The 20,068-nt window shown below is 44.5% G+C and overlaps 1 protein-coding gene across 5 annotated transcripts in view; it reads left to right on the top strand.

Annotated features, from left to right (window-relative positions):
- Positions 1 to 216: 216 nt before the first annotated feature.
- PABPC1L (poly(A) binding protein cytoplasmic 1 like) overlaps positions 217 to 20,068 on the top strand; it is a 39,821-nt gene continuing 19,969 nt past the window's right edge. Inside the window, exons 1-13 of one of the 5 annotated variants that reach the window (XM_060230882.1) lie at positions 217 to 312; positions 2,665 to 2,876; positions 4,650 to 4,843; positions 6,360 to 6,475; positions 8,121 to 8,260; positions 8,522 to 8,616; positions 10,075 to 10,212; positions 12,358 to 12,453; positions 14,950 to 15,216; positions 17,444 to 17,534; positions 17,779 to 17,892; positions 19,116 to 19,255; positions 19,765 to 19,858. In XM_060230882.1, the coding sequence (XP_060086865.1) occupies positions 2,684 to 2,876; positions 4,650 to 4,843; positions 6,360 to 6,475; positions 8,121 to 8,260; positions 8,522 to 8,616; positions 10,075 to 10,212; positions 12,358 to 12,453; positions 14,950 to 15,216; positions 17,444 to 17,534; positions 17,779 to 17,892; positions 19,116 to 19,255; positions 19,765 to 19,858 (1,678 nt within the window). In that variant the 5' untranslated portion in view covers positions 217 to 312; positions 2,665 to 2,683. Of the gene's footprint in view, positions 359 to 2,576; positions 2,877 to 4,649; positions 4,844 to 6,359; positions 6,476 to 8,120; positions 8,261 to 8,521; positions 8,617 to 10,074; positions 10,213 to 12,357; positions 12,454 to 14,949; positions 15,217 to 17,443; positions 17,535 to 17,778; positions 17,893 to 19,115; positions 19,256 to 19,764; positions 19,859 to 20,068 lie in introns of those variants that run through there. The other 4 variants (XM_060230884.1, XM_060230883.1, XM_060230885.1 and 1 more) reach the window with 4 other exon arrangements.

Here is a 20,068-nt window from a genome sequence, read left to right on the forward strand (position 1 = left end):
ACACACACTTGGCAACCCTGGCTGGGATAGACAATTCACACCAGCTACTGACCTTGTGCCTTTCCTACCCTTTAGAAAAAAAGTAGTTGACTGCTCTCACCTTCCCTTGGAAGAGACAAGCAAGACTTTGAGTGTAGATCTAGAGTATACACTGGGCCTGAGCAACTGGAGATGCTCACAGGAAGTGGGTGGCCACGCCTGCTGGTCAGCCAGAGGAAGGGGTGGGGCTTGACACTGTGAGAGCTTCTCCCACTTTAGGGAGCATGTGCTTTGAAGACAAGCTTTTGCTGCTAATCTTTCTCTGAGCCACATGTGAGTGTCTGGTGGGTTGGAGAAGCTGGCTGGTGGAGGGGCCAGGGTGAGTGTGAGTGAGAAGGCTTCAGAGGTAGTTCTCATTATGCAGGTAGCTTGAATTTGTAAGCATTGTTATTCAGAAGACAGTGGCACTTGGTTCATTGGGGTTTACTTCTGAGAAAGTGTATGTGTAGGATTGTGTTTTGAGGAGAGAGGTCCTGCAGGCTGGTCAAAAGCTCCCATAGTGGTCTACCCTAAAGGAGTATTCCCCCACAATGATATTTATTTATTTATTTATTTCCTTCCTTCCTGTCCACCCACTCTACTAGAGAGTTTCCCTCTTGCTCTGAGTAGTGTCTTTCTTTTTTTTCAAACAAAGGTTTGCTCTCATAGAGGAGGAGGATGGGGGGAGGGGGACACCATAACTCTATCAGGGAATGAACCTCTAGTGCAGGGGTGGCCAAACTTGCTTAATGTTAAGAGCTGCATAGAATAAACATCAGATGTTTGAGAGCTGCAAGGCATGAATGCTAGATGTTTGAAGGAAGGAAAATAGATGGGGGGTGGTAAGAAAGCAACTTTAACTGAATTTTTCAAGCTGCTGGCTGGCTTGGCTTGTACAAGTGATTTAAAGAGCACAATGTTTTCTCCAAGTTGGCTGATGGGGCGGTGGGGACTTTGAGAGCTATACAACGTGTGTGAAAGAGCCCCATGTGGCTCCTGAGCCACAGTTTGGCCATCTCTGCTTTAGTGGGTGAAGCATAGAACCTGCAAAAAGCACTGGATTGTACACATGCCACTGCTTTATGCAGTGTCCAACCGCACTGATTCCCTTATGTGGATTGGCAGTGGCTGTATAGGCCCTCAGGCAGAGAATAGCCTTTCCTAACAGTTTCTGCTGTGGATGATCTTTGAACCACAGATGCCAGGAGCTGAACCCATGACTTCCTCCAATTAGAACAAGTACACTGATAGTGATTCTCAGAGCTTCATTGGGGTCCCCCCCCCTCCGCAATTTGCTGCTTTCTATTGGAGCAGAGACAATAATGAGATGTGGGAGAGCTGGTTTGTGTGGGGTTTTGGCAATACAAATCTTTTGAGACTTTCTCAGAAGTTCTTTCTCGGTTAATTAACCTGTCAGATGAAGACTTTGAGCAAGGAGAACTGCTCCTGACAAATTGTCTTCCCTCCAGAAGCAAAGTGCAACTGAGGAATGGGTTTTTTAATGGCTTCCTTCAACTGCAAAGGGGCTTGTGAAGTGGTGGAAAATGCCAGATGCTGGAAGGGCTGCGTAGATCAGATATGCTATCAGTTGTAATTCTGGTGTGGTTTTGGATGATGCATTGAGGCACAGAGTTGATATTACTGGGCTAATTAAACCGAGGATTTGACTTTCTGTAAAACTGTTTGATAGGTTCCTATTATGTTACAGGCTGCTGTGCAAATATTTTGAGAACAGAAGAAATTCTTTGCCTTTTTGTAGAACGTTGCTGTTTTTTAGTTATTGCTGCTCCGCTGTAGATTCTGAAGTCTGCACATCACTGGTTGGATGAGCGAGTTCATCCAAGCAGAAAAAGAACTGCTAGGGAAATTTCTCTTTCCCTGCTAATTCATACTTTGAGAGTGTTAGCTCCAACATGATACAAATTTTGAGTCCTGTGGCTCCTTTTAAGACCAGCAAAACTTTATTCAAAGTGTGACCAACATAGCTACCCATCTGTCTGATATGATACAGTTGGGGTTGCCAGCTCTGGGTTGGGAAATACCTGGAGATTTGGGAGGTGAATCCTGAGGAGGGCAGGATTTGGGGAGGGACTTCAGTAGAGCATAATGCCTTAGAGTCCACCTTCCATAGTGGCCATTTTCTCTAGGTGAGCTAATCTCTGTCTCCTGGAGATAACTTGTCATCCTAGGAGATCTTCAGCTACCAGCTGGAGTTGGCAACCCCAGACACAGTGTTGTGGAAAACAGCATTAGAATTTATTTTTTGTGGTCAAATTGTTCTGTTTAAGACTTGAAGCAGTCTTTAAAAGACTTGAGGGAGAGTGGTTGCTTTGAATTTTTTTTAAGAGGTTGTTATGCTACTCTGGGTTTCTATTAGGGGGAACATCAGGTTAGTTAGGTCAGGCTGATTGTATATGGACTGGCACAAGTCACACAGTGTTTAGGTTTTTGAAGACATGCTCCCAGTTCCTTGTCCACAACACCCCATTTAGCTTTAATGGTGCTCCACTCATACCAGCTGGGGTTTGCCTCAGCAACTTGAAAGGAAAGAAACCACATGTGACTCCAAGACGTGCTTGGTTGGGTGTGGGTTTATCCCAGTGTTGTATCTTATGACAATAACTAGGTTTTGCTTCACTTCCAAAGTTAAGCTGCATGACTGACCATGAATGCTAGTGGCCCTGGATATCCCTTAGCCTCTCTCTATGTGGGTGATTTACATCCAGATGTGACTGAAGCCATGTTGTATGAGAAATTCTCACCCGCTGGCCCAATCATGTCCATCAGAGTTTGTCGAGATGTTGCCACACGCCGATCTTTGGGTTATGCATACATAAACTTTCAGCAGCCTGCAGATGGTAAGTTAGATCGCAAGTCTCAAATATTATGCTGAGTAAATAGTCACAAACGCTTTCTGAGGTAATTTAAGATTCTTTGGGAGAAAAAGAGAATTTTACTAGAGGAATGTGCAATGATACCCCTATTGTTAGAATATCAAGATTATCCTAAGGGCCTTGCATATTTCATTTTAATTCTGAGATTGCTGGTTCTTAAATTATTTGGAATGGAAAAAAGTTATTTGCTGGTTTACTGACTGATTTCTGATATCTGTGAGATCACTACAGATGCCACACCAATGTGAAAGCAAGCCCCAGCCGCTAGGCTCAGTAAACCACTATGTTTAAAGCTAGCCCTTGTAAATTTAATTTAATTTAATTTTTTAATTTATATCTTGCCCTAGTGGGCTCAGGGTGGCTTACAACAATAAAGCAACAGAGTTAAAATAATATTATAAAAACAGACATTGCAAAACAGACATAGGCGGTAAACAGCACGTGGCTGATGGCTAACAGCATAACATAGCATGCTTGGGGAAGTGATGACTTTCAGAGGATGCCTGCTGGATTAATTAAAAGCCTGGTGGAAGAGCTCCATTTTACAGGCCCTACAAAACCTTGAAAAGTCCCGCAGGGCCCAGATCTCCAGCAGGAGCTCATTCCACCAAGTAGGGGCCGAGACCGAAAAGGCCCTGACCCTCATTGAAGCCAGCTGGGCATCTTTAGGACCAGGGACTATGAGAAGATGTTGAACAGCAGTAGTAAATGTAGTACAGTACCGTTTTTTTTCATCACCAAACTATAATTCTGTTTTATATATGGATTATTCCATGGACGATCTATTTCTGAGTTCAGCCTTTTTTTATTGATTCAGAGCTAGAGATCAGTAAACAGTATACTTGAGATAACTGAAATATTTAAAATATACAGTTAGACATTACTAATAACCGAGGTTGATTAATTTATAAAGCTTCTGCAGCCCAGACTCTGCTTTTTGCAAGTCAGAAAGTGCCACACATGAAGTCTTGTGGTCTAATATACACGTGTTGCTGTTTTAATGCACTTGCATAAAATTTGTGCATGGTTCACAGTTGGGCTATGACCATGGTTCACTGTTATCACTTGCTCCCCTTTCTGTCAAGCATCTTTTTAAAAGCGCTTTAGTCCCATAAAAATCTCTTCTGCCATTCCCTTCACATCCGTTTTATCCTTACATTCCACCTACTCATCCAATAGACCTTAACTTAAAGCTTTCATTTTCTTTTTTTTAAGGGCTATACTGTATTCAGAATTAAACCTCATTTGGCTCTACACCCATATGTTCCAGCCTCCCTGTCTATCTGAACCCTCAGCTTTCAGGAATATTGTCCAGAAGCCAGATTTGGTTGGAATAAATCTCTAAATTTCTCCTGTTATTGTAAAATCTGTCTTGAATCTCCATTGCTGGCAATGTGGACATACACGTAGATGTATCTTTACATATGAACATATGAAGCTGCCTTATACTGAATCAGACCTTTGGTCCATCAAAGTCAGTATTGTCTACTCAGACTGGCAGCAGCTCTCAAGGGTCTCAAGGTGAGGTTTTTCACACCTATTTGCCTGGACTCTTTTTAGATGGAGATGCCAGGGATTGAACCTAGGACCTTCTGGTTACCAGGCAGATGCTCTACCACTAAGCCACCGTCCCTCCCCTTTTTGAAAATATAGATGCTAGGCTGTATGTTAGTTCTTTTTTTCCTTCCAATTTTGTGTTCTGCCTGTGTGCAAATGAATATGCTTATTCCCTGCCAGCTGAGCGGGCCTTGGATACCATGAACTTTGAAGTAATAAAAGGCCGGCCCATTCGTATCATGTGGTCTCAGCGAGACCCAGGACTTAGGAAATCTGGAGTTGGGAACATCTTCATCAAGAATCTGGATGATTCCATTGATAACAAAGCCCTGTATGATACATTCTCAGCCTTTGGGAATATCCTTTCATGCAAGGTAGGTAAGCTATTGGCAGAAGTGGAATAGGTAAAAAGTTTGCATTACTCTAATACAGGGGTGGCCAAACTTGCTTAACATAAGAGCCACATGGAATGAATGTCAGATGTTTGAGAGCTGGAAGGAAAATAGATGGAGGATGAAGAGGTGGAAAGAAAGCAACTTTAATTTTAAATGCATTCTCCAGCTGGGTGGCTTGGCTTGGAGAAGTGATTTAAAGAGACAAAGGCCTTCTCCAAACCAGCCAGTGGGGCAGTGAGAGCTTTGAGAGCCACACAATATGCGTGAAAGAACCACATGTGGCTCCTGAGCTGCAGTTTGGCCACCCCTGCTCTAACCTGTTACCAATACAATATTTTTAGCAGGCAAAAAGCCTGACCCTTGCATTTCTTGGTATCGTTTGGCAAATCACAATGTGAAAGATCTTCTGATAGCATTTAGTGGGTTTGACTTGGAGTGGATACACATTTATTGCCCTTCATCTGGGCAGCAGGCATTAGTAATTTGATCCTAAGCAGAGTTACACCTTTCAAAGCTGGGCTTAAGGGGGGTAACTATGTTTAGGATTGCATAATTTGCTCTCCTCAGCAAGTTTTTCTGGTGAAAGAGTGGGATGAAAGGAGACTTGCCAAGGCTTCTCCAACAACGTTGTAAACCAGTTCCCCAGGCTAGCAAGCAAAGTCTTCTCCACTCCAATCGGATATCCAGCCTGTCACTGTTGTGGACTGGCCATTTAACTTACAGGGAAATTTCCTGGTGGGCCACTGCCCTAGAGGGCTACCACTGGCCAGGAACACACCAAGCCTCAGTCAACACCTCAGGGGCTGCTTGGTTTAGATCCTTCACCTAGGGATGCCAGCCTCCAGGTGGACCTGGGGATCTCTGATAACTAAAACTCATTTCCAGATTACAGGGATCAGTTCCCCTGGAGAAAACTGATTCTTTGGCGGGTGGCCTCTATGGCATTGTACCCACTTAGGTCCTTGTCCTTCCCAGGCTCCATCCCCAAAACTCCAGGAATTCCCAGCCTGGATCTGGCAACCCTACCTTCTCCATTCTCTGTCAGGGATCTGGCAATCCTACCTTCACCAACAATGGGCAATTGGTATTAGTTCACCCATTTTGTTTTCCTTCTGTCAGTTTTCAGGAGGAACCAGTGAGTGAGCTAGTACCCATTGTTTGTGCTGCTGCACTGAATGACCCCTGCAGTGGTGTCCTGTAGTGCCACAAGGGGTCTCTCAGCTTGGCTTGCTCCAGGACCAGTTTCAGTTCCTAGTCCACGCCTGCTTTGACTCTAGGATTCATTTTTCTGGAGGGAACTTCCTCCATTCTTTAAATTCAAGAGGATATTAACCATCCTAGGTAGCTCCATTTTAAGGTTACATGTCCTTGGCTTGCCAAGTATTTAACAGATGGACAAGTAGAAAGTGGTAAAAGGGACAGGCACTGATCGATTTTATTTCCAAGTGTGTAGCTTTCTTCACCTTTTCCTCTCCTTCCTCCTCCTTGTCAACAGGTAGTTTGTGATGAGAATGGCTCCCGGGGATATGGCTTTGTCCATTTTGAGACCCATGAGGCGGCAAACAGAGCAATTGAAACGATGAATGGGATGCTGCTGAATGATCGCAAGGTGTAAGTGGAGACCCTTACAACTTCCATAGGGTACTCGGTATAGTGACAAATCATAGTTACTTGGAAATTGAAATTTCTGAAGAGTTAGTGGAAGGTGCTTTCAGATGCAGAAATTTTGCCCTCCTATAGTGACCCCTTTTTGACCCACAAAATGCTAATGCATGTGTGTGGGGTACGTAGATAAAAGCTATGCAACTTGGGTCATTGCAGTTCAACTTGGAAGGTGTTTTGAGGAGAGGCATTGGATGCTATGCTGAAAATTTGGTGCCTCTAGCTAAAAAAACAGCCCCCGCAGAGCCCCAGACCCCTGCAGATGAATTCTCCATTATACCCTATCGGAATCTGTCTTCATAGGGAATAGTGGAGTACCCAACAGACATTCCCTCCCCCCCCTACTTTCTGATGACCCTGAAGCAGGGGGAGGGCCTCCAAACCAGGGGATCCCCTGCCCCCACCACCTAGCTACATCAGGGGTGTGCGGTCTAATATGCAAAGGAGTTCCTGCTACAAAAAAAGCCCTGCAGGCATCTAAAGTAGATAGCTTCCCTAGGCATTCAGGGGAAAGGGTGAGAATGGGTACAGTCTACCAGAACCTGGGGAGACCTGGTAAGAAACCAATTAGTATGACGCATTTGACATTTCAGAAATAAAACAGGAAGATTTCTTTCTTGACTCATGAGTTGATGCCTGGTTCAGAAGGAGAAAGGGGTGTGGATGAACAAGTCTGTACCGGGCCCAGGGAAAAAATGCTTTGGCCTTGGATAAGGGTAGCCTTTGTAATCCAGTTTTACTGCAGTCTCTGAATTAATCAAATACTGATAAATATAAGCAATTCGTTTTTAAGCTAAAATATGAAATATTCTACAGAGTTATTTCCATTCATTCTTTTGACTCACACAAGAGGAAAGGAAGATATGTAGTGCTCTTATCATGGGACTGATCCAGTCAGCAACTCAGCACACCTGGAACTCCCCACTTTCCAAAGCTGCAGTTGGGCCATGATTGAATCAGAGTCCTTTCATCTCCAGAGCCTTGGGACTCTGCAGCCTTAATAGGAGATGAGTTTGTTCAGCTACAAGCATAAACAGCTTAAAGAAGGGGTTGGATAAACATATGGAGCAGAGGTCCATTAGTGGCTATTAGCTGCAAGGTGTAGATAGAACACTATGTCTAGGGTCATGATGCTCTGTATTCTTGGTGCTTGGGGGGCAATTGTGGGATGGCTTCTGGAGTTCTGGCCCTGCTGGTGGACCTCCTGTTGGCACCTGGTTTATTTGGCCACTGTGTGACACAGAGTGTTGGACTGGATGGGCCATTGGCCTGATCCAACATGGCTTCTCTCATGTTCTTATATCACCTGGCAAATGTGTTCCATATTAGGTGCCTGGATCTCCAAGACTGAAAATCTAGAGAACTATCCTTTCCATAGTACCCTTGAACCTTATCAAGAGCAATTTGCACCTTGCAAATCCTGCTCATCATCCAACATCACGATGGGGGGGAAAGCCAAACCACTTACATTGTTTAGATACAAGCAGCACAGGAGTCTTGTTTGCTTAGGATTGGCCTGGTGATTCTGCTTGAGCCTACTAGAAGCTCATCAGTGTTACAAAGCAGTTTCACAGGACTTGCTTACTCTTCCCAGGTTTGTCGGCCATTTTAAATCTCGTCAGGAACGTGAGGCAGAATTTGGAGCCAGAGTAATGGAATTCACCAATGTCTATATCAAGAACTTTGGAGATGACATGAATGATGACAGGCTGCAAGAAATATTTTCTAAATATGGTAAGTACAGCCTTTAAAGTTGTAGGCAATGAGCTTAAATATGAGATTGTGCCAGCAAGAAAATCTAAAGAAAATTCCCTAGGACCCGAGAATAGTTCTGCACTGTTATTGAATCCTTTTAGCTAGCCTGAGGAAACCCACCAGCAGGGCTTAAAAGCACCCTCATTTTCATTGCCCTAAAGTGTGAAACTTACGGAAACTTTGTGGCTCAACACCTGTTTGCTGGTTGTCAGCCTGGCTTAAGGCTTGTTTTACTTTCAGGAAGGACCCTGAGTGTCAAGGTCATGATGGACAACACAGGCCGCTCAAAAGGCTTTGGATTTGTCAACTTTGAAAAGCATGAAGATGCTCAGAAGGCACGGCAATCTTTGGTTATTTAAAATTGGTTCTTTGGGAATCTTAATACTCACCTAGACTTTCTAGTTGGTAAGGCTAGACTTATCAGGGGGAAAAACATCATTTAGGTCAGGGGTGGCGAAACTTGATTAACATAAGAGCCACATAGAATAAACATCAGATGTTTGAGAGCCACAAGACATGAGTGTCAGATGTTTGAGAGCAGGAAAGTAGGTAGGAAAATAGATGGAGGAGGGAGAAGTTGAAAGAAAGCAACTTTAAGTGCATTCTCCAAGCTGCTAGCTGGTTTGGCTTGGAGAAGTGATTTAAAGAGAAAAATGCCTTCTCCAAGCTAGCAGACTGGACAGTGGGGGTTTCGAGAGCCACACAATATGTGTGAAAGAGCCGCATGCGACTCCCAAACTACAGTTTGGCAACCCCTGATTTAGGTAAATGGTATGAATAATAAGAATGAACTTTTGGGACCATTGCCTTTTCATAGGCAGAAGCTTTGTCAGTGTTATTTATTTGGGTTATTTCTGTCCCACTTTTCTCCCCACTGGGGGATTTAAAGCATGTTACAGAGCAACAGAAAAACATAATTTAGGCAAATGACAATAACAAATAAACAGGACCTGCTCCCAGTCTTTGACCAATCTGAAGTTTACTGCGCTATGTTAACCATGGGCCAGATCCCTTTGGCCTGGCCTGAAGGCCTCTGCATCTGCCCATGCCCAGACTTAAATATCTGCAGTAGAGGAGGAGCAAAAACAGCTCACAGAGTCAGGAAGAAATCCTTGTATGTTCTTCAAGTGTATGAGAGCTTCAATGGCATGGTGTGGTGGTTAGAGTGCTGGACTAGAGATCCAGGTTCAAATCCCCACTTGACCATGGAAGTTCACTGAATGACTTTCAGTTGGTGTCTCTCTCTATGTGCCTGTTCTGCTTTCCAGGGAGGTTGTTACAAGGATAAAATGGAAGTGTAAAAATTATTATGTAAGATGCTTTGGGTCTAACTTGGGAAGAAAGCTGGGGCATAAATATCTCAATAGATAAATCTCCTTCCATGGAGATTTTGTCACTTGGGAAACATGGGTAGTTTTCTAGGCACACAGAAAGTGTCAGTATGGTGTAGTGTTGAATTAAGACAGGGAAGACTTGAGTTCTAGTCCTCCTCACTCAGGTCATGGAAGACATTGGGCCAGTTATGCTTTCAGCCTAAGCAATATCATGAGAGTGTGGTGGTTAGCCTAAAATGGACAAGGCAAGAACCTTGTATGCTACTGTGAAGAAAAAGCATAATAAAAGAAATTGTGAGAGAGAGACAGGAATTCAGGAGTTTTAATAGCAATAAGAATCAAACTCAGTGCAGGGCTTCTGGCATTCTGGGAAGTGCTCATAATCTGTGGGGTGGGAAAGCTGAAACTGTAGCTTCTTCCTGCTTGTGAGCTGTTTCTTGATGGCCTGTCCCTTGGCAGGCTGTTGAAGACATGAATGGAAAGGAGATCAATGGACGGATGCTGTATGTGGGTAGAGCCCAAAAGAGGGTGGAACGTCAGAGTGAACTGAAGCGCAAATTTGAACAAATCAAGCAAGAAAGAGTGAGCCGATACCAGGTAACAGAAAAACAGAGACAAGATGCCCACTGGGTATAGCAAGGGGCATAGGAATTTTGTATCCCTATTCATCAAAAGGACAGATTCAGCTAGTGAGATGTAGCAGTGAGAGTGTTGGACTAGGATCTAGGAGACCCGGGTTCATGCCCCCACTGTGCCATTGAATGAGGTGCCAACCATGCACTGGCAAACCCTAGAAGATTTTGGGGAGCAAAGCATGATGGGAGGGAACTTCACTGATGTGGTGACATCACCACCACTCTACACTCTAGGATTTCCCCAAATCAATATGGTAAAGACCATGGAGACTGGGAAAAATCCTAGAACAGCATGGGAGGACAGGAGAGAACTGTGTAATGCCACCCCAAGCTCTTTACAGAAAGAATAGGATTTAAATGTCTTGAATTACATTCAGGTTTCCATAGTAACTACAGAATCTGTACATGGAATCCTTGAATTTTCTCTTTTGGTTAACTAATGGGGTGGCTGCTTTGGACTTGCTGTTCTTATCAAGTGGAAGAACAAAGTGCCAGATTTAAAGATGCATCATGACGACATTCCGTACTGATTCCTACTGTAGTAAACAATGAAACTTATTGATTTAAGTGGTGGGCTTCAGGGGATTTACGATTGTTTTTAAAACTAGCACATACATACCTAAACACTAGAAAACAAAGGCACGTGTCGTTTGCCATGAGCACTGTGTGCTTGGCTGGGCGACTGTTAACAGATGAATCTCTTGCATCTTACAGCGTTTTCCAGCAGGGTATCTTATGACACTTTTCCAGCAGTTTTGCAGGACTGTGACCCTGCTAGCTAGAGGCTGCTTTTCAGTCAGTAGCCTATTAATTAGGGGCATAGAATGAGCTAAGCTTCAAAAGGCAAAGCTAGAGATAGGTGCTAGTCCAGTCTTGTCAGAGCTTGGAAGCTAAACAGGGTTGACTGTGGTCAGTACTTGGATGAGGGACCACTATGGAAGATGGGGCTGCTATGAGAGGGAGGCAATAGCAATCCACCTCTGTTCATTCCTTGTCTTGAAAACCACGTGAAGTGGGAAGCTCATGGGGTCACCATGAGTTGGCTGTGACTTCACAGTGTGCTTTACCTTTAGAGATAGCTGTATGAGACACTTCGGTGAGAAGGGCGGGATATAAGTCCACTAAATAAATAAATAAATAAATAAATGTTTTGTATCTTCACATAGTTTTAGGCTTTCCCATGAGATCTTCCAGAACCTGTTAGTAAAACAACTATTTCTAGTTCAGCACAGGAGCATCTTATTTTTTGTTCAGCAGTTACTGCTATAGAATAGGAATAATTGATGTGTGAGCTTGTAAGCGAGAGAAACAGCTGGTTACTCTTCAGGGTAATGTGAGAACATAAAATGCATTGTTCGTTGGTGCCACTGTGGTCTATCAGGTAGACTTCCAGACAGGAGGTCAGTAGTGCATTCATAGTGTGGCCTTTGGTGAGATTCTCTTGCCTCCTCTTCCTTTCTGGGGAAATGTGAATTACAGTGTCCTCCTTCAAGTGGTGGTGAGAAGAGCAAGCAGGATCGAATTTACCAAGTCATGTGCAGGTCATGTACTATTTAAAGGAGAATCAGTATTAGTATATCCCAAAGGGAGTCAACTGTTTTGGCCCACATGTTGGAGTAATTTGTTATCTACCTTTGAAAATGTTGGTGTGCTGACACATAACAGGGGAGAAGGAGAAATGGTGACTAGAGGCCAGATGTGCTGTGAGCAAGCCAGTCCTTGGCAGTGTGGCTAGTGTTTTAGGAATCTACCTTGGACTCGCCCAGTGGCTGTGCCTTTCTGGGAGGTGGTGACAGTCATAAGCATGCTTGCAGCCCTCTGCTGTACCACTAGCTGCTGCAGTGTCTTGGCTGCTTGAGCAAAGATCTGGCCACGAGTAACAAGCAAAAATGTTAGGTGTGCCACATTTGGCACATGTACCAGGGGTTGCTCACCCCTTCAATGCCCCCTTACAGCAAGGACTCTTGAGAAATATGACAAACTCTGAATGTGGTACATTGGGCAAAGTGTTTGGCCTTGGTGGCATTTGGCTCCTTTCCATCATTGTGATTTCTTGTGGATCATTAAGATGAACACTGAGGAACTGCCTTTACCTCTTTGCTTTTAGGGAGTGAACTTGTATGTAAAGAACCTGGATGATGGAATTGATGATGAAAGACTAAGGAAGGAGTTCTCCCCCTACGGAACCATCACTAGCGCCAAGGTAAGATAGAAGTATAGCCTTTGTGCCATTAAATATGGAGACCTAGGCTTAATTCTCAGTACTGGCAGGTAAGTCAGTACACCTGTGTCAAGTCCCTTATTTACTGTCTATGCCTGGTGTATGTATCTGATGGAATGTGTGGGTAGAATGTAACTAGAGAAATGGGAGCTAAGCTGCTGCGCCTTCTGTGAGCAGTAGATCACAACCCCAAGGTCGGGCATCCTACATTGGAATGTTCTTATCTATTGCCTGCGCTTTGTAGTAATTGTGAGTGTGAGACATGATTTGTAACCCATGAAGTTTGAATTGTCTGCATGCCTAAAATGAGGTGCGCTTTTAACTGCTTGTCCTGAACTATATAACTTTTGCCATTTTGAACCGAGTCAGTTTCAACACGGACCCTGTGTTGTGAGCACCTGGTATTACCTTCTATTAAATGCTTATCTGAAAATATGGAGAGCCTCTTTATTTGAAGGAAGCTAGGGACTTGACAACCTGTTTCTGTACTATACTATTTCAGATCCTGTGTGAAGTGAAATAGTCATGTTTGCTCTTATGTTGAAGACAAGAATGATGTAAGCTGCTTTGGGTCCTCTCTTGGGGATAAAGACAGAGTATAATAAAGAAATCCTAGCATTTCTTTATTCTTGTGCATAGTCCCATGAGCCCTGAAATGGTACATTCTAGGAACAGAGTCATCATCTTTTCTACTTGTGCAAATTAGGAATTAGGATGTTCCTGGTCTTGCTGTTCTCTCCTACCTTCTCTTGCAAGTCAGACTACCATTAAACTTATGAAGTGGATAAAGTTTATCTTGGGGATAAAGACAGAGTATAATAAAGAAATCCTAGCATTTCTTTATTCTTGTGCATAGTCCCATGAGCCCTGAAATGGTACATTCTAGGAACAGAGTCATCATCTTTTCTACTTGTGCAAATTAGGAATTAGGATGTTCCTGGTCTTGCTGTTCTCTCCTACCTTCTCTTGCAAGTCAGACTACCATTAAACTTATGAAGTGACCTTATACTGAGTTGGGCGACTGGTCCATCTAGCTCATTATTGCTGAATCTGACTGGCAGTGCTTAGGGGTTGAGATCTTTTCCAGCCTTGCCTATGCAATCCTTCTGCATGCATGGTGTGTGCTCTATTGCTGAGTCATGGATTCTCCCCCAAATGGGACACAGTTTGTAACCTTCCTCAAAGGTAGGGATGCCACCCTCCAGGTTGGACCTGGGGATCCCCCAGAATTACAGTTCCACTCCAAGCTACAAAGATCAGTTCCTCAGGAGAAAAGGGATGCTTTGGAAGGTGGACTCTATGGTATTGTACCCACTGGAGCCCCTGTCCTCCCCAGGCTCAGTCCCCAAATCTCCAGAACTTTCTCCTGGATCTGGCAACCCTACTGCCCGCCCCATCCCCTGCCAGTGGCCAGGGAGAACCTGGCAACCCCAACTGAAAGCCTGAATTCATGTCAGCCTCCAGGTTGGACCTGGAGCTCTCCCAGAATTACGACTCCACGGATCAGTTTTCCTGAAGAAAATAGCCGCTTTGGAGGGTGGACTCTGTCACATCACATCCCACCTGAGCTCCCTTTCCTCCCCAAACTCCATCCTCCTCCCAGGCTCTGCATCAAAGTTTCCAGGAATTTTCCAACCCAGAATTGGCAAACCTGCTTTCAGATTAAGAGAGTGTAACTGGATGGAGGAATTCATCCTTGCACTGAAAAGCTAGAGGAACACAGTAAAGACTGCCTTGATGAGTTAATGCTGTACATGTGAGACTACCGGCAAATTCTACATGTACCAAATCAGGAAATGGCAGACTGCATCATTTGACAGGCTGTGGCAACTGCTTACTGAAAGTGTTTACTGATATATGTCTACCTTTCTGGCAATACTAAATCAATGCACCTCTAAGTGCTCAGCTGCTGGGGGGCACCCATGCGGTAAGGTTGTTGCTTTCATTCAGTGGTGCAATTAGGTAGCTTTAGGCTCTGGGTTGCATGGTTTTATGTCAGAGTCAGTTTGGTTTAGTGGTTAAGAGCATGGACTGTAATCTGTAACTCTTCCACTTGCAGCTGCTGGAATTGCCTTGGGTCAGTCATAGCTCTCACAAAAGTTGTCCTTGAAAGGGCAGCTTCTGTGAGAGCTCTCTCAGCCCCACCTACTTCACAGGGTGTCTGTTGTGGGAAGAGGAAGGGAAAGGAGATTGTAAGCATCTCTGAGACTCCAAGTAAAGGATGGGATATAAATCTTCTTCTTTTGATTAGGATGTTTACCTGAACAGCTGCAGCCTGATTTTGTTCTTGCCTAGTTTTGTATTGCAAATTACATGAGTTGTACAAGACCCTTTCTAAGCCTAGGACTGTATAAATGTGTGTGTGTACAGTAAAGCTGCCAATTGGTCCCCCTATTCCATTACTATGTCTCTCTCCCTGTGCCCCGCAGGTAGGAGTGTCATATGCTCAGTGGACTTTGTTCTGATTTTCAATTTTAGGTGATGACAGAGGGTGGACACAGCAAAGGTTTTGGGTTTGTATGTTTTTCCTCCCCAGAAGAGGCTACAAAGGCAGTGACTGAAATGAATGGCCGGATTGTCAGCACCAAGCCTTTGTATGTTGCCCTTGCTCAAAGGAAAGAGGAAAGGAAAGCTATTCTCACCAACCAATACATGCAGAGACTGGCCACCATGAGGGCCTTGCCCGGGCCACTCCTCTGCTCCTTCCAGCCTCCGGCAGGCTACTTCCTGCCCTCCATCCCACAGGTGAGTTTCTTCCAATGTCTGCTGCTATAAAATCAGACTGTGTAGTGCCAGTTTCAGTCAAGGTGCTGTGAACAAAGATGGCTGCATAAAACATCCTTCCAGAGAATTTGCATCATCAGAGGATGAAACACAAGTGTGAAACAGACTTCTTAATTGAACAATGGCAATTGAACGTCTGTGTCTCCTTATAGCACCTCGAAGCACAGTGCTTAAGAACAAAAGAAGAGCCCTGTTGGATCTGACTAGTGGTCCATCTGGTCTGTTATTCCCCCCCCCCACCCCTCAGACAGTGGCCAGACAGTTGCCTTGGAGGGCCAATGAGCAGGCTTTAAGGTTGCCTCCTAGCCCTGATGTTCATGAACATCAGGAGGCCCTGATGTTACCTCCTAGCACCTTCACCTGCCTGTAAAGATGAAGATTCCCTTCGCTTACCATGGTTAGTAGCCATCAATGGGAATTTTTCTCCTAAACCTTTCAGTGGAAACAATTAATCAATTCCCATGAGCCTTCCTGAATGATGGAACATCTCATTGGTATACCTCATCTCATTATGGCCTGGTCTTTAGAGAGCCAGTCCCTAAGAAACTAGTTTCCTAAGACAATGGAGAAGGAAGGGTAAGCCTGTGGCAAGAACTGAGAGCAGTCATAAATCCACAGTCCTGTTTGTGCACAGAACAGAGAATATCTGACCAGAAGCTTTTGCCAAGCTCAGTCCTGATCTGATCTTTGTTCAAGAGGTGTTTTGCTGGCTTGTCAGAACAGAAGAGCTCTGCTGAATCAGGTTGGAAGTCCATGCATAGCAGCATCCTGTTTGCCAGTGGCCAACCAGATGGCTCCATAAAGCACAAAAGTAGGTCATGAAGGCAATAGTCACCTTCAGTTGGGACATACTGCCCTGGACTGTAATGGTTACATTTAACTATCATGGCAAACAGCTCTTATGGTGGTGATAGACTTTATTTCTCCTTTTGATTAGTAGTAACAAAAGGCCAACTCCCCACCTGGCAGCATTTAGGTTGGGAACCACTGCTAGTCAGGTTGGTATTACCAAGGAAGATCCAAAGCCAAGAGTGTTGAAGCTGATGTGTGTAATTGCAGGGAAAAGAAACATACCTGTTTTCTGAAAGTCTTTGAGGATTCATTTCACTGAACCATCTGGAAGCGTATTTTTTTAACTTCAAAAGTTCATGTATTACGTTCAGATGGTTCTTTAAACTGTTGGATGCTTCTGTCATTGTGTCCTCCCAGGTTAACTTTCTAGCAACAGATTTGCATTTTTGCCATTGCAGATCATATAGTTACCCTTCCTATATTTTTACTTTCTCAAGATGGTGCCGGTATAAATTCTTTAAAAAGAGCCTACATGTTCCTCTGAAACTGCTACTTTTTGCACTTTAAGCTACCTGATGTGTGTGATCTGTCTTTTCTCTGAGAAGCTCAGGGAAACCCTACCCAATTCTGTAATCTTTTCCTGTTTTGCAACAAATGTGTGAGATAGGTAGGGCTAATTGGGAATAGTGTATTTACCTGGATATTTATATCCAGCTTTGGTCCTCAGGAGTGATTCAAAATGGCTTACCAATATTCTTTCCCCCTCCAGGTTAGCTAAGCTGAGGGTAATTTGCCCAGGGTCACCAAGCAAACATCCTGGCTGAGTAGTGATTCAAGGCTGGTTCTCCTGGATCCTAGGCTAGCACTTGAATCACTACAGCATGCTGGCTATTGCAGCATGAGGTGAGCTCACTGGGTGAGCTTCACAGCTGAGCAGTTATGCCCAGTTCTGCACTCTTAACTCAGGTGTCATGAACATGGTGTCCATGGGGTGCCATGACACCCACTCACTCCTTTCCTGGCACCCACCAAGTGTTTTTAGAAAGTGGAGTGGGCTTATTACCCAGTAAGACTTCTGATTGGCTGTTGATGATTTGATGGATTGTGCAGATTTTTTCTTAAATGTTGCTTTGGCAGCAGCTGCCACTGCAGCACAAATATCTTCGCTTACATCTGAAGGTAAGCTGATGCAGCCATTTTGTTGCTGGCTCTGCCTCCTGTGGCAACCATTTTGTGGCAGCACCCACTATGCTGTGTCAGAATTCCAAAGGTTTCCACAAGCTCAAAAAGATTGGGGACCTTTGTTCTAACCAATACCAACACTATCTGTGAGAACAGTCATCTTTTTATGTTTACCTACAAGCCTGTGCAGACAACCTCCTTTTCTTTTTGGTAGCCACAAACCAGAAGTACATTCTACAGCCCCAGCCCAGTTGCCCCTGTCCGACCTGCCCCCCGATGGAATGCACAGCCCTCCAGGCCTGGATGTGAGTTAAACATTTGGCTGTGTGAGGGTGGAAGTGGGTAAGGCTGTTCTCGGTGCAAAGCTCTCCCTTCCCATTGGTGCCTTTTTACTCAAACTGAAATGAAGACATCACTGCACCAGGGGGAATGCATGGCCTGTGGGACCTTTCTCTGCTTAGGCACGTGGAATAGCAGACTCAATACAACTCCTATATAAATAAGCTTCCCAATGAAGGCATTTAACATCTTTAGCATCCTTTCACACAGCCACCCCGGTCATGAGGACTAATGCACCTCCGAGACGCCTGCTGTCTAACATCAGCACCATGAGGCAAGCGTCCACCCAAGCACCACGGGTACCCCACCATGCCCAGAGAGTGGGTGAGTAAGGAAATGCTGGCAGCTTGGTCATAATCGAGAATATGCATGGAGGCGCATGCTGATTCTGCCACCTCCTTCCACTTGGCATCGTACATCATGTTCTCATGTGAACATCTTCAGGAGGGCATGGGGAAATTCAGGGTGAACGGCTACAGCCAAGTTTGATGTTTGCAGAAAGTTTCCTTGCTTTATAATAAAATAATTTGAGGGCAGTCAAAGATTGATCCAGTAAGGTTTATTGAAGTCAAATGCACAGTATGCTATTAATAATCTATTCAAGCCTGTTCCTGAGGTCTATCATAGTCTGTCTAGGCAACAGAATCCAGGACAAAGCTGTGCACATAATAGGGGCTGATTTGATAGGGACCACTGAGGGGGTTTTTTTGAGGGTGGGAATAAGATACGTGAGCTGCAATTGAGGTTGTAGCTGAGAGATGGGAAGGGGAGAAGGACAAAACTTGTTCTTGCTGTATCTCCCTTGGAGACTGAGAAGTGCTCAAGGAGTCTTAGAGTGCATCTGTTTATTTTGCCCATGTATCTGAATGGGGAATCATTACTTAAGCTTTGGGGCACTTGTTAGTGACTGGTCTCATGCAATTCAGATCTTGAAATGAGATTACTTAGCACCAGTTCACACATCAGAGAGTTGGGTCTGGAGTCCCCACTCTGTATAACTGTCAGATGTCAGTTGTGGGTTGGCCTCAGTTCTGAGTGTGCTCATTTCTCAATTTGGATCAGGACCCCAGCACACACAGAGAAGGGGCTTCCGGCTTCTCTCCTATACTGTTTTACTTCCTTGAAATGACCCTGAAGGTGCTCTTTGACTTGTTGGGGAAACCCACACAGATCCTAGCCAAATAGGCCAAATAAGGTTTCATTCTTTTCCATGAGCAGTGTGATCCAAATCCACTATTTGTGTTGAGGTTCCAAGAGAACCTGTAACACATCTGACTGTTATACAGGGTGAGAACCCAATCTGTGTTTTCTGTAATGTGTGAGTTTAAAAAATCCTATGTCCCCAGGTCCTTGAGGGGAGTTTCAGCTGCTGCCTCCACAGGCTTCTTTCACCCTGCGTAGCTTTGGGAAGCATGGCTGAGGGTTTTTAAAGTTCTTGCATGATATCCTTGGTCTCAAGCTTACAAAAGCGGACTGAATACAGATGGCTATTGGTCTTGCCTCATCTTTCTGGTCAGTCTTCTAAATTGTTTCTGTTTTCATTCTAGCCAACATAGGAACCCAGACCATCAGTGCTCGGGCACCGTCCTCACCACCCTTTTCCCGGAGTATCTCTCAGTACAAGTATTCCCCAGCGGTGAGGAATGTTCAGCCCTTGGGTGCTGTGACGCCCATGCCAATGCAGCAGGTAACGCCCCAGTACAATATCACCGCCTTCTTCAGCAGAGCACATAAGGTTACATAGGTCATGTTTTCTTATCACTCACAAACATGGAAGACTTTTGTGTTCATGTCTTTTAACTTAGAGTCCATGGACCCCTAGGCAAAGGCTGTGTGAGTGTTTTGGTCTTTGGCATGGGACTACTCGCAGTGTGGGTATCTATGACAGGCCAGCTCTGGGATCCTGATTATATGCTAGGTGTTATACACCATAGAATTTTAAGGTACCTTTTCCCTACTACAACTGCAGTAAGGAAAGGAGAATTCTCTTTTTTGTTCTTTTGAGAATCTTTTCACACAGCAATATTGTAAGGAGTTGCATGTGTGACAGGAAGGAGAATTGTTGAGATCAAAAGCCTTCTCACTGTTTCCTCCAAGGGAATGAGTCCTTTACTTGGTATCCGCTGAACTAGAATTCCTGAGGAAGCAGAGGTGTGGTTTCTGGATATGATTATTTTTGGCATGGATCCTTTCCAGGTCATAGAGCCAGCTGTTCACATCCATGGGCAGGAGCCGCTGACAGCATCCATGTTGGCTGCAGCCCCACCGCAGGAGCAGAAACAAATGCTTGGTGAGTGGAGGGTGTTGTCCTTTATTGCAGGGAAGCTACATCATTGTCCTTTATTGCTTCTGGGAGCTACATCATTTCCCCCCCATAAATCTCAAGAGCTGCCAGTCACAAAATGGTAGTTTGGTTGGTGGAGCTGGTCACAAAATGGCAGCTTGTATGTGTGTGTGGTTTGTTCATATATAGATACACACACACACACACAGACACACA

The sequence above is a fragment of the Heteronotia binoei genome, chromosome 2, assembly GCF_032191835.1.
Source record: "Heteronotia binoei isolate CCM8104 ecotype False Entrance Well chromosome 2, APGP_CSIRO_Hbin_v1, whole genome shotgun sequence".
NCBI lineage: Eukaryota > Metazoa > Chordata > Lepidosauria > Squamata > Gekkonidae > Heteronotia > Heteronotia binoei.